Source organism: Drosophila suzukii (genome assembly GCF_043229965.1).
Source record: "Drosophila suzukii chromosome 2 unlocalized genomic scaffold, CBGP_Dsuzu_IsoJpt1.0 scf_2c, whole genome shotgun sequence".
Classification (NCBI taxonomy): domain Eukaryota; kingdom Metazoa; phylum Arthropoda; class Insecta; order Diptera; family Drosophilidae; genus Drosophila; species Drosophila suzukii.
This window is the reverse complement of record NW_027255896.1, coordinates 23,240,489-23,260,597: the sequence shown is the minus strand read 5'-3', so window position 1 is coordinate 23,260,597 and position 20,109 is coordinate 23,240,489. Positions and strand designations below refer to the sequence as shown.

Here is a 20,109-nt window from a genome sequence, read left to right as displayed (position 1 = left end):
ATTTATCTAGTCTAGAATCAAAAGCACACTTTATTAATACGCATATGATATTGGAATATGTTTATTAATATTAAATAATTTGGGGCTCACTTCAAAATTTTTGGTTCCAGAATGCATTCAAAATCCGCGTAGACAACAAATGGAACTTGAAGCTGATGTTGAACTTGGGTAAATTTCAGGGTGTTGTTCTGGGGGTGCGGCATCTTTGAAACCTTCCTACTGCAGAGCGTCTTGTATTTTAATGCAGCTTCCTGGGCTCCGGAAAATTCAAACACACATTGCAGAAAAATTGCGCCCTCCTCTGATTTCCTCTTTGAGCAGTCATTAGTCTTTGAAAGAGAAATATATACAAATTAGTTAATTGCTTTAAAGAGATAAAAATGAATAAAAGAATTTACCTTGAAATATTTTTAATGTACATGTAATGTCCATTTCCACCTTCTTCCAAAAACATCATATTGATATGAAGAGGCTTTTCCACTTCCGATTGAAAAAGCGGTCCAATTATTTCCCTCGTCTCTTCATTATATCCGAATACGTTTAAACTCATATGAGTATTCTTCTTTCAAAAATTTTTTATACATTTTATTTCAAGGGGGAAAGTTAACCCTGTGAAATCTAATATTATTTCATCACTTATACGAATTATCTCCAGCGATATATCAATATTATATGCCGAACATCTTTGCGGCCTGTTAACAATTTTCAAGGCAGAAATCAAAGCCCATTTAAAACAATAATGATCATTTTCGTTACAAACGTTAACTATTGCTTTTTTCGTTAAAAGGAAACGAGGTAGTGGTATGAAAGATGAACCAGCCATCGGTGTATAATGATTCACATTCATTTCCAAGCGAATCAATTTTATAAGAGACCATCCACTATCTCTCTCTTGAAATTCTTGTGTTTTTGAAATTATTTCCATGGTATGTTCATAGAAGATATTTTCTAAGTCAGAATCTTTATTCATGATCGTCATTTTACTTTGAAGACTTTTCATATCCATTTCTTCAGATTCTTCTTTAAAAAGTATATACTCTGCAAACAGTTCAAAGTTTACTTTTGCTGAAGTATAACTTTCTAACAGAATGCTGAAATGAGGTAAGATCAAGTCCGATCCATCGTTTACATACATGTAATGTAGTATTCTTCCCTTGAATCCCTCAGAAATTTTTTTGACTCTTCCCTCAAGGGGTTGAGTTGCATTTCGCTTATGCAACTCCGAACGGACATGATTTGCCCACTTATTCTTTAGCAAGAAACACTTGCAGGATTGACAAAACTGATTTTGGTTATTCATTTTATTTTATTCGTTTTGTTTAAATTCTTTTTTCGCGATCACTTTTTCACTTTTACTCAAGTTGTGTTTGACGTAGCAGAGTATCCCACTTCAAGACTTTTTTTGGAAGCCTAACTATTGTCCTCGATCATTTATAGTGTTTGAAGTGGGCGTGAACGAGAATATTGAAGATGAGAGATGCATACTTAAGATTTTTTTAAATTCAAAAACTTATGCAATTCTAGTAGGTTACATCTACTATTCATTGGTTAGAAGAGATGAGAAGTATTGATTTTGAAAAATATTTGATACATGTGTAACCAATAGGACACCATCAAATCGATAAAGGAGACACAAAATCATAGAACAAAGAAGAGTGTTGGTTAGAAGAGGTCGCAGGAAAGGTCATTTTTTATACACACCATCATATTCAGGTGTAGGGGACAGTTTGAAAAAAAATCATTTCGAGTTTGGGAAAAAACAAAGATTTTCATTTGTTGAATTTCGAGAATGCATATTTTTGGGTAAAAGAAGAAGATGAAAACCTGTATTAAATTTCCTTATAAATTGTGTAAGCATATTTAAAAGGGTAAGACGAGATTGTTGACTTAGATAGACAACATGCATTCAGTTAAAATAAATAACTTTTTGAATGTATTTGACGGAATTCTGTTCAATGCACACTATGTACGGCTCCAGATCATACAATCCAAACTCTTTGAATGTGAACGAGTTAACATGAAAACATCTATTCATGGAAATCATATGGACACCTGCGTGTGGAGCAATGATGCAGCAACTGAGAGAGTTGATACTTGTGTATGCCAACGAATTTCGGATTACAAAAAGGAAGCACTCAACATTATGAATATATATTATAATCTAGAAAAAAGAATGAAAATGATTAAATAACATAATAAAATATGTTTACAATACCAAAATAAATGAATAAATGTATTATTATGCTACAAAATAAACTTCTGACTTTTTATTTCGAGTTAAAATTACAGGTATGGAGAATGGAAAATATTTCCTTGACTTAGATATGTCGGCTACTTGCGAGTTGTTGCGCGGTCGTGATTTCAACCCCTATTATGGGAACGTCGTATGAGGTCGTATGAGGTCGTTGGCGTGAGGCCCATGATCTTGTCAATGAGCGTGCGCCTTCTGGGTTGTGCATGTGTCCCTTTTATTGCGGTCAGGTAATTGACAGGTGCGCATGTTCGGGTAGCTCTTGCTTGAATCCCTTTTATGACATGTTTATGACCGATTTGTGGAAAGGAGAGAATCTTAGACAATTTACCAGTTAAACATTCTGGGGCGGAAACAAAAATGTGTATTTGAAAATATTCCACATCTGAGAGTCATTAACTTGTGAGATTTATTTTATTGGGGTTCTTTTGATTTCTAAATTAGTTTTATAACCCTAGGAAACATTATTCCCCAACATGATCGGACATGTTCCTCTAAGATAACCATCTTTGAATACTTTGGATGTGAGACCTTTCACACGTGCACAGCAACACCTGTGATAATGAGGCAAAAGGGTGCGTGATCACACCTTTCCCCAACATGATCGGATATGTTCCTCTAAGATAACAACCTTTGGATACTATGGTTGTGCGACCTTTCTCACGTGCACCTTTCTCACCTGACTATTAATTGCACATAATGAGGGGAAGGATACATGATCAATATTGTCACATGCGGATGTGGGGGCGATGGGGGCAATTAATTTTACTCTTTATAGACATGATTGTGACATTTTTATGACTTCAAAGCCCATTAAAATCAGTTAATTTATTGGATTATGCTAATTGTCCCAGAACCCGCATACGTTAATGAGGGGGGGAGGGGGCGGGGTCCATTAATATGCTAATTGTCCCAGAATCCGTGTTTCCATACTACTGAGCTTCTTCGTCAACATTCTCATTCTGAATCAAATGACGAGCAAGAAGGTGATTTAAATCCCCGAGGTCATGGACGACTCTAAAGTATTGCTGTCAAAGCAACGGTCAGAGAAATAAAGAAATAATTATTATACCCCTTCATTTATTTTTATATTCTTTTTTGTAATCCCAGAATCCCGACACGTAATGCGCAGCACATTGCCTTGGCCCGTACAAGTAATTTGGAGGTAGCAAAAGAAGCTCGCTCGCGAAATTCCGCTGCTCGCTCTCAGAGAAGAAGAAGTGAAAGAATTCGAGCCAACGAATCATTGAGAAACACTGACAATCGCGCTACCTGGAGAGCGATCGAGGAAAATCGAGGACTCGAGCGCACACGGGATGCTGAAGCGCACGCAAGCGCCAGGTCGGATTCCGAAGAGCGACGACCAGAGCCGTCGCGAAATACTGCTGATCATGCTACCTGGAGATCGATCGAGGAAAATCGAGGACCCGAGCGCGCACGGAACGCTGTAGCGCACGCAATGGTCAGGTCGGATTCCGAAGAGCGACGACGAGAGCAAGATCGAGGAAAATAGAGGATTTGACCGTTTACGGGACGCAGCAGCTCATAGGATCACTAGGGACAACCCTATCACTAGGGCACAGGAGCAACGGACAGACACAGTGCATATTCGGAACACAAGACTTCAGCAAAGATTTCGGGAACAACAAATTCAGGAATGGCTGACGAGCGACTTCTCACATACAGGTCGAGTTCACAAAATCGACAGGCGGAATCTTCAAGACAGTCACAGCGCAATATTGCTGCAAGAGCACAACTTTCGGAGAATGAACGAGAGGACCAACGGTAACGCCAGCGACGGAGGAGTCGAGCTACGGAAAGGGAACAATATCTAACATTAAGGACGAATCAACTAAGTTGTGTACGTGCTGTGGAGGAACGTGGTTTCCATCTCAGGTAAGTGATTTGAACACACGTACTATTTCTTCAAAATACCCCAACTTTAGTCTAGACAATGCCTTTTATTTAAATAGAAAGTTTTCGAGTCCTTCTGGCAAATATCAATTTTGCAGTACATGTCGTCAAGGCGTTTTAAAATCATTACCATCCCTTTGTCTCTCTAATGGCTTCGACTTTCCAGAGATACCTGAATGCCTTAAAAACTTGACATGTCTTGAGAAGCGCCTTATTTCTCTACGAATTCCCTTCATACGCATTTTATCCCTTGGATAAGAAAGGCAATGCGGAATAAGAGGCGCTGTAGTCAATGTTCCAATTTCAGTACCTGATACTGTAAGCGTACTCCCGCGCACCTTTGATTCGACACATGTAATCCATGTTCATTTAAAAAGGAATTGAGAGCATTCCCATAATTTCATGACGGAAACTATTCGACCCGCTCGGGTTATTCAAGCTGTGCGATACTTGGTTAACACTGAGCTCTACAAAAATCACAACATTTCTTTTGACGGTGATTGGCTCAACCAAATGGAAGCAGAAGAAGAGATACCGTTCATCGCAGATGAATCCGACCGATAAGTTGTAGAAGAGCTTCTTCGTCAACATTCTCATTCTCAATCAAATGACGAGCAAGAAAGTGATTTAAGTCCCGGAGGTCATGAAACCCTATTAGAAAACGATGACATTGGACTTCAGCGTATTGCTATGGCCCCCGGAGAAGGCCGCGTTCCAACAAACTTAGCCATTGACGACGACGCAGAAGAACTTTCCTTCCCAACTATTTCTTGCGGCAAAATATTTAAGGGAAATTCGACCTATGCAAAAAAAGCAAGATCGCAAATTCGCTTTTACGACCGTCGTTGCGCAGTAGTGCCCAAAATCCTTTATATGTACAAATGTTATGAAATGCAACGAATTCAAAGTTCTATTTCCATTGCCCTACGAAAAAAATCAGGTGCAGTAACTGCTGCAAATGTGAGGGATATTTCATTTGTTGACAGTCTTGTACAACATGACGATGGATTTCACATTTTTAAAGGCCTCCGTTCAGCTCCAGCACACTGGGAGGCAGAAAAAAAGGTTATTGCCATGATTAGACAATTTGGGTTGCCTACATTCTTTATAACCCTTTCTGCTGCTGAATCAAAATGGAACGAACTCTAAGTTAATCTATCTCTTTTATTGGATAGCAGAGACATTACTGAGGAAAATGCACCAGATCTTTTTAGCGCCAAAAAAGCTAGATTAATTCGATCTGACTGAACGTGCTCCCAGTACTTCGACCACGGCTTCCGGCAGTTAATGAAATTATTTAAAAGCTCCGAGATATTCGGTGAGTTAAGACTCGTCCATTATTATTGGAGGATCGAGTTCCGCACTCTCATGGCATGTATTGGTTTTTTGGTGCCACAAAGCTAGAAGGACCCGATAACGCCGAAGAGGTCACCCGCTTTATTGATCGTTTCATTACTACCAGCGGGGACGATCCTGAAATTCATGAAGTATTTCAATATTAGCGCCATAAGCACAGCGCTTCATGTTGAAGGGAACTGCGAGGACAACAATTCTGCCGTTTTAATATGCCATACCCACCAATGCCTGAAACTCTGGTTGTTCTTGCCTAAGTTAGATGGACAAGGTCGGGTCTCTCCGCGGGACGAGGAGGGGTATAGACGCTTGTCGCTGGCACGGGGACGCTGTTTATTGCAGTCGGATTGCGTCGCGACACGGGTGACTATAGGTATCACGGTGCCGGACCACAGGCGATATGGACTGTGTGAGTAGAGGTACCGGATACTCGTGTAACCGGGGATCAACAGTGTGTTGAGGTCACGCCGCGGCACAAGGAGGATAATGACACACCTGTCGCTAGCACGGGGACACTAGAGAGCACAGGACGATTCGCGTCGCGACACAGAAAGCTAGGGTAGTATAGTGCCGGACCACAGGCGATCGATGAGCTGAGTTAGGGTGAGTTGACAAGAGTCTTTACGTGATAGAAGTAATACGACTTGTGAGTGTTTAGATTTGTAACTGACTTTATTGAGCTGTTGATCAGAGCTTAAATACTTTCATGACCCGGAACTTGGGTGCCTATATTATCTGATACGTTACGCCTCATATTGGGGTTCACCTACATTTTTGTCGTCTACGCTGCAATGTCAGCAGTATGCTGCTTGTGACTGCTGACCCACTGAGTCGTGACCGGCTGTCCCATACTTGCAGCGTCGGCACTATATTGTGCTGCTCCTGCGCGCCTGGTCGCTGTTCGGTATAAGTTGCATTGGTCGTATGTTCGGCTCGCTGACAACTTGCAACTCCGTCGTGTTGGAGATTGCGTGCGTTTGACCCGTGTTCGTAACCATGCTAGATCGATCCGAGTCACCTTGGTTACGAACACTCTCCCCCCCATTGACGGGTTCGTCAATAAAAGCATAGGGTAGGCACTATTTGTCAGTTGTCGACATGTTGCTCGTTCCTTGTACGGATCTCGTGTTTCAGTTCGCATGTCATGTTTTCAGTTCGTCTCCCACAAGGACTGCATCTCCGTTATCCAAATCCTAACATAACATATTTCGTCGAGGAAATCAACTGTGGATACGTAGTCCGATTGGTTTTGTTTGGCGCAACCTACGATATCCAGGTCCAACTTCATCCTGAGTCCTTTCTCTTATTGGTTGACGGGTCTGTCTTGGTTTTTCGGCGTGCTGTCCTGGCCTTGCACCGTAGTGACAGTCCTGTTTTGCGTGCGGACGTGCCATCCTGGTATGATGAATCAGATTCCGGTGTCGAATGCGATATTGGATCTGCCTTTGTTAATGTTTAATACTTAATAAATTGCTTATTCTACTGTTACATATGTATATATATTTTTTGCTGAGGTCTCGTTAATCATCTATAAAACTGCGGTGTTATGTGTTTTTGGGTCTCAGTTTGTCGCAATGGTGCTTGAAGACCATTGCGAAGTCGTTTTGGACCTCGACGGTTCGCTGCGTTGTACTCGTGTTCCCACCTGTTGGTCTTTACTGGATAATATCCCAGGATTCTATGTACGTCGTAGACGCCGTACGGTCTCGATCCGTACCTCATGTGACCCTATTATAGATGGTCAGCGTTAACCTCCCAATCGGACTGTGACGGTCCACGACGGCTCCTTCATCCTTCTTCCTAACAATCGTTTTGCTGTTGTCATGAGTAGTGACCTCCCCTTTTTATTTTTGATTTACTTGATAACTAAATATATTCTTATATCGTAGTGAATTTTTGTTTTTTATTCATTTTTTTTTTATCATTCTGTGGTCGTCAGCGCTTTCACCCGACTCATAGCTATTGGGGAAGTGACGCTTTGTTCCGAGACGTTCTCTTGTGGACATATTCTTGTTTGTTTACCTTTTCTGATGAGTAAACAAATTGCTGCTAGCAACAGTAATATTACGAGCCCTACCGCAATGGAGATTGGGTTAACGTAGTTCACCTGCGTATTCGTAGTTGCCTCCGAATCCCCTCTGTCTAGCTGCTCCTTAAGTTGATGGACTTCTCCCTGCAGATGCTTTAGATTGCTCGTTGTATTGCTACGTATGGTCGTGTATTGCTGCCTCTCCTGTATTGGACTCTTGAACGAATGAGTAATAATTGTCGCTGGTTTTTTCTCTATTGTCGATCTTAACGCTGGGTGTCCCTGTAGTGTAACCACTGGACTTCTTCCAATGCAGTCCGCATTCATTGTCACGATTCCATTATTATGCACTTGTACTTTTCCTCGTTCATCCCCGCACTCATAGGTTAATGTTACTTCTTGTGTTGTAGCAAAAATCCAAGAATTTGGAGCATCAAGAGGGTACCATATGCTTGTCGTGTTAATCCTTTCGGGTTTGCAGCTGGATTTGTTCAGATTGAACGGCTGCTAGGGCGCATTGGAACTGTTCATGCGCGGGACCCAACGTCGTTTGTTATACCCGTTACTCGTAGAGCTAAAGGGTATACTAGATTCGACGGAAAGTATGTAACAGGCAGAAGGAAGCGTTTCCGACCCCATAAAGTATATATATTCTTGATCAGGATCACTAGCCGAGTCGATCTAGCCATGTCCGTCTGTCCGTCTGTGTGTCCGGATGAACGCTGAGATCTCGGAAACTATGGGAGCTAGGCTATTGAGATTTGGCGTGCAGATTCCTGAGCTTCTTACGCAGCGCAAATTTGTTTCAGTAGAGTGCCGCGCCCACTCTAACGCCCAAAACTGTGGCTCCTACAGTTTTGATGCTAGAATAAAAATTTTAACTGAAATGTAATGTTCTCATCAATACCTATCGATTGACCCAAAAAAAGTTTGCCACGCCCACCCTAACGCCCATAAACCGGCCACAAACTTCAAGAAATCATAAATATGAACGTGACTATCTCGGAAACTATAAAAGATAGAGAATTGGGATTTCAGATTTAGATCCCGTAGCCTTATACGCAGCGCAAGTTTGTTACGCGAATATGCCACGCCCACTCTAACGCCCACAAACCGCGAAAACCTATGACGCCCACAATTTTTATGCTAGATAAAAAATTTTAACTGAAATGTAATGGTCTCGACAATACCTATCGACTGGTCAAAAAAAAAAAAAAAATTTTGCAACGCACACTCTAACGCCCATAACGCATAAATCTGTATACCGCCGGTAGGTGGCGCATTTTAATCTCGCTTTGCTACTTGCATATCTCTATTTAGCTGAGTAACGGGTATCTGATAGTCGAGGTACTCGACTATAGCGTTCTTTCTTGTTTTATATTGCACAGCATTGGTTCCTTTGACATCTTCGTGCATTGGTTCAGCTCTTCCACAGTTAGTGCGAAGTGTCGATCTCGATGATCACTAATCGCTAGATATTTGGTCTCTGTCTCCGTTGCGATTATGTGATCTTGGGTGGCTACTGGAATTGGCGTCAATTGATACACGTCGTACTCCCTTCGTCCACTAATGGTATTTTAGTGTGGAATATGAGGGTGTTGTCCAAATCGTGGACTTCTGATACCATCACTTGATAGATATCATGCATAGTCTCATGTGTAACAGGTAGTCACCTCCCTTTCGGGAGATGGGCCTGAATGTTTATAAGCTCCCTTTGCAGCTGACTTACGGAGATTAATGCTGGGCTGACTATGCCCCTTTTTAAACCGGTTACGATGTTGATGACTGCCGTCTGGGTCCTCTTGATATGCCCTGCTATGAATATTAGTTCTGATGACACCTGCGCTATGTTCCCAGTTCGTATGGTATTTTCGAGGTCTGTGACGTGTGTTTCCATGTGTCTTACCCTGCGTTCCATTTCATCATTACTCGTTCTTATCACGTTTATTGTGCTGTCTAAGATAGACGTCTGATTCTTGAGTAAATGCGTGTTGTGCAATTCCTTAGCTTGGATTTTTCGGATGACCTCTTCCATATTCTGCGCATACTGAGAGTCTAAAACTCCAAATAGCCCGTTGGCGAGATTTCCTACCAGATTCAGGGCTCCTCTCCGTTGTCGATGATGATTGAATTGCTGTTGACCATCGTATAGCTCGCAGGCCTCTTGTTCGAGCATGCCTCTTGTTCGAGCATGCCTCTTGTTGGACATGACCCGCCTCGTAGGGACCAGGTTGATAATTCTTCAATATCTTTCTTAAACGCAGTGATTTCCTGCGCTAACAGCCGTAGATCAAAATATGATATGATCGTCCATTCTGCGGACATCAGAGCTATTCTATTCCTTAATTCTACATATGTTCCCGTATTGTTAGGTAATTGACCTTTTTTTACGGGAAGTTCAGCCATGATTGGGACGGCTTGAGTGGCGTTGGCTATGGCCAGCAGCACTATGAATTGGAACATAACCTTGGGGATCTTCTGACACCCTTTGTCACTTCTTCGGGTGCCCTTTGATTGTCTAGTGGTAGCACAGCCAGCCGATGAATCGCTCTCGTGCATTCTCCTGCTGATGTCCGGATGCTGACGACTCGGATTGCACCGTCCTTTCCTGCGTGTACCGTCACTATTCTCCCAAGTGGCCACTGTAATGGTGGCATGTTGTCTTCCTTTATCACCACTAGGTCTCCTACGGCAACCGTCTTTTGCTTTCTTGTCCATTTTGATCGGTTTTGTAGTTCCTGCAGGTACTCGTGGCTCCATCTTTTCCAGAAGTCCTGTCTGACCTTGTATATTTGTTTCCATCTTGTCACTAGACCCGATCGTACCTACATCAAGAAGTGCCCTGGAGTCAATGCAGACAGGTCGCGTGGGCTGGAAGAAATGGGAGTAAGAGGCCGTGAGTTTAGTATTGCCTCTATGTCGATAATCACTGTTTCTAATTCTTCATATGTCAAATCTGCCGTTGACACCGTGCGGATCAACAAATGTTTTGCTGATTTCACTGCCGCCTCCCACAGTCCTCCGAAATGAGGTGCCCGCGGTGGAATAAAATGGAATTCTGTTCCTAACTGCGAGCATGTTTTAGTAATTGTCTCTCGAGCCTCATCCGAGTATATCGTGGTTATTCTCGTAACTCGTTCTTCGCCCCGACAAAATTCGTGGCGTTGTCACAATAGATGCTCCTTGCGACTCCTCTCCTTCCATTAAATCTTTTAAGTGCTGCCAAGAATGCTTGAGTGGTTAGATCTGACACCACTTCTAAATGTACTGCCTTGGTGGTGAAACAACAAAAAATGGCTAAATAGACCTTATGGGGTTTCTTTCCTCGGATTTTGTAATGCACAAAAAATGGTCCGCAGTAATCCACCCCACTAATATTAAACGGTCTTGCAATTTGTACCCGATCGGTTGGTAGCGGAATCATGATCTAATTTAACAACCTTGGTCGAGCTCGGCACCAGGTGATGCAGCGTCGTACTGTCGTCAATGCAAGTTGTTTTCCCTTGATCGTCAAAAATTGTTGTCGCGTGTTTGCCAACAGTGCCTGCGGGCCACAATGTTTAAGCTGCCGATGCTTGTTCTCAAATATGAGCCGTGTTATTTCATGACCTGCTGCCAGCAACATAGGATGTTTTTCATCGAATGCTAGACTTGAATTCTGGAGTCGTCCTCCTACTCGCAGTACCTTGCTATTGTCCAGAAACGGGTCTAATGACCGATAAGGATCTGATACTGCTACACAACCGTTCTTCTGCAACTGCGTTATGGTAGGCTGGAATGCTATTCCTTGTATCTGTCGCATTATTCGTTGTAATGCCCTTGCTCGTTGTTCCGGAGTTATTGGTCCTGTTTCTCTCTGATTGCCTGGTCGACACTTGTTTCCAAACCGCAACATCCAGGCTGTTATTCAGCGTGTCAAATGACCCGTAGGGACTGATTTCCGTGGTACAATAATCGATTTTGATTAGACTCAGGACGTGATTGGTTATAGTCCGTTGTTCTGGGTCCTTCTTGTTAGCATCTGCTTAGTCTGTTGTTTCCAGGTTTCTTCGTTAGTTGTTAGAAATGGCGGACCATTAAACCACAACTCCTTATGTTTAAGCTGTGTTGCTGAACATCCTCTCGACGCAAGGTCTGCTGGGTTGTCATCTAATGCTACATGCACCCATTGCTCCGGATTTGATAGTTCATGAATCCGAGCAATTCGGTTTGCTACGAACGTATGAAATGATGATGCTGTTGCGTTTATCCACGCTAATTGTAGAATCCGTCCAATATTAGACTTAATCGATCCTTATCCGTAGATCATTTTTGATTATTTCTGCTAGCTCAGCTCCCAGGACCGCTGCACATAATTCTAGTCTAGGCAATGTTTGTTTTGCTAGGGGCGCCACTCGTGATTTCGCGCATAGCAGCTTACTTACTATTGAACCGGCGGATGTGATCGTACGAAGATAAGCAGCCGTCCCATAAGCGACTTCTGACGCCTCAGAAAATATATGCAGTTGAATGGCTGCTGGGTCTGCCTGTGGAATATACCTGACTATCATTTCGAAACGCCTGCCAAGGGGTTGTATCTTCCTTGTCCAATTCAGTATCCCAGTCTATCGATTCTTGCAATAGTTGCTGCATAAATATTTTTGATGCTGTCGTTATGGGGCATAGTAACCCTAGTGGATCAAATATTTTGGCTAATTCAGAGCACGCAACTCGTTTTGTGACCGTCCCTTGTTTGTATGGCGTCGCGCGTCCTTGGAGTTTATCTTCCTTAGGATTCCACACTATCCCTAGTGTTTTTATTGTTGCATCCGAGAATTTGCTGAAATCGATGTCCAACGCCTGGTCGTCCCTTGGAATATCCTTAAGTTACTCTGGGTGATTTGCGCACCACTTCCTCAATCTTAGTTTTGCCGACCCTAGAATTGCACAAATCTGATCTCGTTGCCGTATTGCCTCCTCCAGCGTGTCGGCTCCCAATAAGCAATCGTCGACATAGAAGTTTTGCTGAATGGCGTCCGCGCCTAGCTGCTGGCTTGTCGGCGCTCTCTGTGCCAGATGTTGCAAACATTTTGTTGCTAAGTAAGGTGCACATGCAGTCCCGTAGGTCACCGTATTCAAATGGAAGTAACGCATTTTCTCTAGTGGGTTTTGTCGCCATACTATGAGTTGATAGCCCTTGTCTTGAGGATGAACCCAGTTTTGTCGATAGATTTTCTCTACGTCTGCTGTGAACACGAATCGGTGAGTCCGGAACCGTAACCAAATTGATAGTAAATCACTCTGAACTGTCGGTCCGACCCTTAGGATGTTGTTAAGGCTCTTTCCTGTTGAGCTAGGAGCCGAGGCGTCAAAGACCACTCTTAATTTTGTGGTGGAGCTGTCTGGTTTTAGGACACAATGGTGGGGAATAAAATAATGATTCCTTGGTACACTGGAAAGCTGTACCTCCGTCATGTGACTCAAACGTTCATACTCATCCATAAAACTCACGTATCCTTCTAGCATTGCTGGATCCCGTTCTAACCGACGTCCTAGGCTGGAAAATCTCCGTTGAGCCAAAGGTAATGTTTTTCCTAGTTCCCTTGGATTTTCTGCGAACGGCAATCTTACCATTAGTCGTTGATCCGGGCAGATTTGAACGTTTGGGCTGTCATTGCTGGTACCTCAGTGTTAAACGTATCCAGCTTTCAAAATTTTTCCAGAGCTGGTAATGGATCCTCCCGTGTTATTGTCATGACATTTTCTGCCATGGCTGCTGGCATTCGTCGCCTCACTGCACCGAACACAATCCACCCAAGAGTGGTTTCTTGTAGAGTTGGCTTATCATCCCCCAACTCGATAAGTCCGGGTCTTATCAATCGAGAATACACCTCGGCTCCCAGAAGCAAATCTATGCTTCCGGTTTGGCCGAATTCGGGGTCCGCCAACACTACCGTGCTCGGAATACTAAGTCCTTCGTCTAAGGATTCCGACGGTTGGTTTTTCGTCAGTTGTGGTAAGATAAACACAACAATCTCCTTCTGAAAGGTTGACTTTAACGATGACAGCCGCACACGTGCCCATGACGAAGATCCTTGCGCCGTTTCTCCAATTCCTAGGATACCTTGTGATGTGCTGAAGGTGGGGAGAGAAAGTTGGTCCGCCATCCTTCTGGACATGAGATTTAGCTGAGAGCCAAGGTCGATGACTGCGCGACAATTTTCTCGCCTTGCGGTTTGTCCTTGTATTGCCACAATGGCTGTGGGGAGTAATCAACGCAGACACCTTGTTGATCATTGGGGTCTGCAGATTTGGAGCTAAAGCATCCATCGTTTGTCTTATGGTAGTTTGACAGACAATTGGCACAGCCTGCAATCTTCGTCATTGCCTGCCGACGTTCTTCCGGATTCATTCTTCGAAACATGTAGCAGGATAATGGCCGGTGTGTGGCTATGTTGCAAATTTTACAAATGTTATCTCGTGATACCAATGTTTTGGGTTGAGCGTCCAATGTTTCCAACATGCCGGATCGCCGTTCTAAAAAGGCTAAAAGGGACTTCTGTCGGTGAGTTGGCTGAGTCTTCGAAAGCGGCTAACGTATACTGATCTAGTTTCCGCCGTACTAAGAACCCTATAATTGGATCCCAGCTCTTTGTCCAGATTTCCAGGTTTTTTAAAGTACTCATTGAATTCTTGATCGTGTCATGTAAGGCCCTGAGTTGGCGTGAAGAGCCATCTATAGGTTTATAATCAACGATTTTTGCTATGGCGGCGAATACTAGTATCTTTCCGTTCTGGTACCTGGCCTTTAAGCGCAACCAGGTGTCGTCATAGCCACCCTGTGAGAAGGCTGTGCCTGTCAAAACGTTCCGCCCTTCACCACGAAGCGAGCTTTGTAGAATATGTAGTTTTTGGCTGGCCGAATATGGTTTATTGTGTACTAACTCTACAAAAAGGTCATGGAACCGTGGCCAGTCTAGATACTCGCCATTGAATTCCGGAATGCTAATTGGCGGCAATGCCAAGTTTATCGATTGTGTAAATCGATTCTGGTTTGGTTTGTCTGCTCAATGAATGAGGTCGACATAGTGCAGGTATTCAGTAAGTCTTTGCTGACTGCGGTTCTTAAGCTAGACTTGACAGGTGTTTGTGTAACAACGTCTTACCTGTGCAAACCGGCGTGTGTGTTGCCTTTGTGGAAGGCGGATGCTGAAGTGTCACCAATGTTCTTGCCTAAGTTAGATGGACAAGGTCGGGTCTCTCCGCGGGACGAGGAGGGGTATAGACGCTCGTCGCTGGCACGGGGACGCTGTTTATTGCAGTCGGATCGCGTCGCGTCACGGGTGACTATGGGTATCACGGTGCCGGACCACAGGCGATATGGACTGTGTGAGTAGAGGTACCGGATACTCGTGTAACCGGGGATCAACAGTGTGTTGAGGTCACGCCCCGGGACAAGGAGGACAATGATACACCTGTCGCTAGCACTGGGACACTAGGGAGCACAGGACGATTCGCGTCGCGACACAGATAGCTAGGGTAGTATGGTGGCGGACCACAGGCGATCGATGAGCTGTGTTAGGGTGAGTTGACAAGAGTCTTTACGTGATAGAAGTAATAAGACTTGTGAGTGTTTAGATTTGTATTTGACTTGTAATCCATGATGACATGTAATCCAGGTTCATTTAAAAAGGAATTGAGAGCATTCCCATAATTTCATGACGGAAACTATTCGACCCGCTCGGGTTATTCAAGCTGTGCGATACTTGGTTATCACTGAGCTCTACAAAAATCACAACATTTCTTTTGACGGTGATTGGCTCAACCAAATGGAAGCAGAAGAAGAGATACCGTTCATCGCAGATGAATCCGACCGAGAAGTTGTAGAAGAGCTTCTTCGTCAACATTCTCATTCTCAATCAAATGACGAGCAAGAAAGTGATTTAAGTCCCGGAGGTCATGAAACCCTATTAGAAAACGATGGCATTGGACTTCAGCGTATTGCTATGGCCCCCGGAGAAGGCCGCGTTCCAACAAACTTAGCCATTGACGACGACGCAGAAGAACTTTCCTTCCCAAATATTTCTTGCGGCAAAATATTTAAGGGAAATTCGACCTATGCAAAAAAAACAAGATCGCAAATTCGCTTTTACGACCGTCGTTGCGCAGTAGTGCCCAAAGTCCTTTATATGTACAAATTTTATGAAGGATCGAGTTCCAGCAGACAGGATCGCCGCACTCTCATGGCATGTATTGGTTTTTTGGTGCCACAAAGCTAGAAGGACCCGATATCGACGAAGTAATTCAATATCAGCGCCATAAGCACAGCGCTTCATGTTTAAGGGAACTGCGACGACAACAATTCTGCCGTTTTAATATGCCATTCCCACCAATGCCTGAAAATCTGGTTTTGTATCCATTTAAAAAAAACGAATCCAACGTTGAAGAGTATAAAGAAATATTTAAAAAAGGAAAATCGACAATCGCGCTCCCTGCAGAGCGATCGAGGAAAATCGAGGACTTGAGCGCACACGGGACGCTGAAGCGCACGCAATGGTCAGGTCGGATTCCGAGGAGCGACGGCGAGAGCAGTCGCGAGACACTGCTGATCATGCTACCTGGAGAGCGATCAAGGACAATCGAGGACTCGAGCGCACACGGGACGATGCAGCGCACGCAAGCGCCAGGTCGAATTCCGAAGAGCGACGACGACAGCAGGTGCAAAATACTGCTGACCATGCCACGTGGAGATCGACCGAGGAAAATCGGGGACCAGAGCGCGTACGGGACGCTGTAGCGCGCGAAATAGTCAGGTCGGATTCCGAGGAGCGACGACGAGAGCAGTCGCGAAACAATGCTGATCATACTACCTGGAGATCGATCGAGGAAAATCGAGGACCCGAGCGCGCACGGGACGCTGCAGCGCACGCAATGGTCAGGTCGGATTCCGAGAGAGCAGTCGCGAAACACTGCCGATCATCCTAGCTGGAGATTGATCGAGGAAAATAGAGGATTTGAGCGTTTACGGGATGCAGCAGCTCATAGGATCACTAGGAACAACCCTATCACTAGGACACAGGAGCAAGGGACCAACACAGTGCATCATCGGAACCCAAGACTTCAGTAAAGATTTCGGGAACAACAAATTTAGGAACAGGTCAATGTAGTCAATGTTCCAATTTCAGTACCTGATACTGTAAGCGTACTCCAGCGCACCTTTGATTCGACACATGTAATCCAGGTTCATTTAAAAAGAAAGTGCGGTGCGGCAGCATGTTCGGAGTGCAAGAGAGAAAAAGGTTGCCCCATCAGCTACGCTATTGCCGATAAGGCAGCTATTCACTATTGTCGATAAGGCAGTTTGTCCGTAAAGCAGTGAGTGGTTGCAAGCTTAGCTACAACTTAAACTTAAAGATTAAATCCGAAAGATACAATACAAACACAACCGACCTAACCTTAACCAAATCAAACAATAAATACACTTAAAAAAGTCATGGGTTCTTCTGCTCCACCCACTAAACGTACCCGCAACAATGCTGGAACTGCCAGCGAGCGCATCTCGGATGTAAATTCGCCTCAGCTTCTGGAGCTCCTAAAGACTCGCTTCGAGGAACAAACCGAGAAAATTGAGTCGGCCGTTCGGGAAGCTGAACAGCGAATGCTCAGAAGCCTTATGGATCGCTTGGACAAAATCGCCGGGGAAGTAAAACAAATGGATGCTCGTGTCCTGACGTTGGAGTGCGAGGTTGCCGAGCTTCGCTCCATGAGGGACCGAATGGGTGAGCGGGTTGAGACGCTGAACCGGGAGGTAGAAAATCTTATCTCGTAGATAACTTTAAATCCCTAGGTTTGTTTTCCGTAAACGAAACGATTCCCGCGCACTATATCAGCCATTGTGATACATTACTTGACTTATTTCTTATCAATGACCCTAGCAAAATCATACATTATGACCAGGTTTCTGTACCAGCCTTCTCCAGACATGACCTAATATTTTTAACATACGACTTGACCTTTGACAGCAAAATCAATTCTTTTACGTATAGAGATTACAAAAATATAAACTATAATGAATTAAAAACGGAATTTTTGTGTTGTGACTGGTCATTTATTTACCATCTTCGTCATGTAGATTGTCAATTAGAGGTTTTAACTAACAATGTCCAGTATTTGTTCAACAAGTTTGTGCCCCTAAGGACCAAGGTGATTAAGCCAATGCAAAATCCATGGTTCAGTAGTGAAATTAAAAACCTAACCCGTCAGCGAGATGTAGCTTACCTCCGGTGGAAGCGATACAAAACTGATGAATTTCGAAAACAATACAAAGAGGCTAGGGTAAAAGTAAACAAAAAGATAAAATCAGCAAAGAAAGAGCATTATAACATACAATTTAATAATTGTGTTAACTCAAAAAACAGATGGAACAAACTAAAACGGTTAGGTATTGGAAAGTGTAAGCTACAGACAGAGTCTGAGGTGGATGTCGAATTAATAAACAAAAAGTTTTTGGAAATAGATGTACCTGAAGCAACATGCAATCCGTACCTGAATACTCAACCCCTCTGTGATAATAGTTTTAGCTTTATATGTATAAACCAAAGTGATGTCCTAGCTAGTATTCTGCATGTCAAGTCTGATGCTGTTGGTCTCGATAATATGAGTCCAAAATTTGTTAAGCTTTTTCTCCCCTTAATGTTGCCCCATATTACATATATTTTTAACACGGCTATTACAACGTCTTCATTTCCATTAATATGGAAAAACGCCAAAATTTTCCCAATTCCTAAGCCAAACAATGACTATAGACCTATTTCAATAGTACCTTTTCTATCAAAAGTCTTTGAAAACCTTATGTCCTCACAGATTCAACTATACTTAGCTAATAATTCTCTACTTGACGAAAAACAATCAGGATTCCGTAAGAAAAGGAGTTGTATTACTGCAATCACAAATATTGTAGAGGATATAAGACAAGAACTGGACAGTAACTGCGTAACGTTTTTGACGCTCCTTGACCACAGCAAGACTTTTGATTCTGTGAATCATAATATTCTCTGTACCAAGCTTAGGAATATGTTTAATTTCTCAACTAATGCGACGAAGCTTATTAGGTCGTACTTAACGAATTGGTTTCAAGCAGTCGTCTCTGGAACGCAAGTTTCTTCTCTCCGGAACTTATCCAGGGGAGTGCCACAGGGATCTGTGCTAGGCCCTTTATTGTTTCCTATATATGTCAATGATCTCCCTAGTATCCTGTCTGAGTGTGAAGTACATTTATATGCTGATGATGTCCAAATATATGTAAGTAGATCCGTAACTGAAATACATGACTGTGTCCGTATATGTAATAAAATGTTGTGGCTAATTGAAAAATGGGCAAAGGAAAATGGTATATGGTAGAAATGGTATAAATCCTAAAGAATCGAAGTGCTTGGTAATTGGTAAAAAGCAACTTTCAACACTTTGACTTCAAAAATTATATATAAACCATACGCCGATAAGCTATGAAGAGAATGCAGTTAATTTAGGCATAACATTTAACAATACTTTATCATGGAGCAACCATATAGTCAAAGCGACAGGGCTTACATATGCTCTGCTGAGAAAATTTTCATTCTCCAAATCGTTCTTAACTGAGGAAGTTAGACTATTAATCGCCAAAGTTATCCTCCTGCCCACTCTCTTTTACGGCATAGAAATTTTTGGAAATTGTGATGCGCGGGACTTGCGTACATTAACTGTAGCTTTTAATTCAGTTGTCCGTTATGTGTTTAACTTAAGACGTTTTGACCATGTATCAGAACCGACATATAAAATACTTGACCTTAACTTGACCTCCTGTATCGATCTCAGAATTTTAATCTTCTTTCACAAAATAGTGACGAGTGGAGAACCAAAATATCTTTTCAATAAACTTACCCCAGCCACATCTGTAAGAACCAAAAATTACATATGCCCTCGAATACAAACACTGTGTTCGAGAAGGCAATTTTTCATAAATGGTATCCGGCTATGGAACAATCTACCGCACCAATACAAAACAATTAGGAGCGCAACTCAATTTTACAATAAAGTTAAAGATCTTTTAAAATACTAGTACACATAAGTATAAAAATTAAATGAAATTAAATAAAAAAAAAAAATAAAAAAAAAAAAAAACCAAACAAAAATAAAATTATATATATTTTAAAAACAATAATAATTGTAACTAAGAAACTACGAAAATTTGATGTTAGTCAATAATATTAATTAAGAGCGAGAGAAATTGTTTTAATATCTTAAAAATAATAATAATATAAAATATCAACTCAATGTGACTAGCGCGATAATTATAAGTGTGCACTTGTAGCGCTAGGATATAAATAAATAAATAAATAAATATTCCCATAATTTCATGATGGAAACTATTCGACCCGCTCGGGTTATTCAAGCTGTGCGATACTTGGTTAACACTGAGCTCTACAAAAACCACAACATTTCCTTTGACGGTGGTTGGCTCAATCAAATGGAAGCAGAAGAAGAGATACCTTTCATCGCAGATGAATCCGACCGAGAAGTTGTAGAAGAGCTTCTTCGTCAACAT

General features: G+C 42.7%; 1 protein-coding gene across 1 annotated transcript; it reads left to right on the top strand.

Moving 5' to 3' along the window:
• The first annotated feature begins 16,079 nt into the window (after nucleotides 1–16,079).
• LOC139354364 (serine/arginine repetitive matrix protein 5-like) lies at nucleotides 16,080–16,511 on the top strand. Its single transcript, XM_070998587.1, has one exon. It carries the CDS (start codon nucleotides 16,080–16,082, stop codon nucleotides 16,509–16,511), a length of 432 nt encoding a protein of 143 aa, XP_070854688.1.
• Nucleotides 16,512–20,109: the final 3,598 nt, after the last annotated feature.

Bases quoted from the DNA above. Each gene is read 5' to 3' on its own strand.
- LOC139354364 (XM_070998587.1), top strand. From the start codon at position 16,080: ATGGTCAGGTCGGATTCCGAGGAGCGACGGCGAGAGCAGTCGCGAGAC.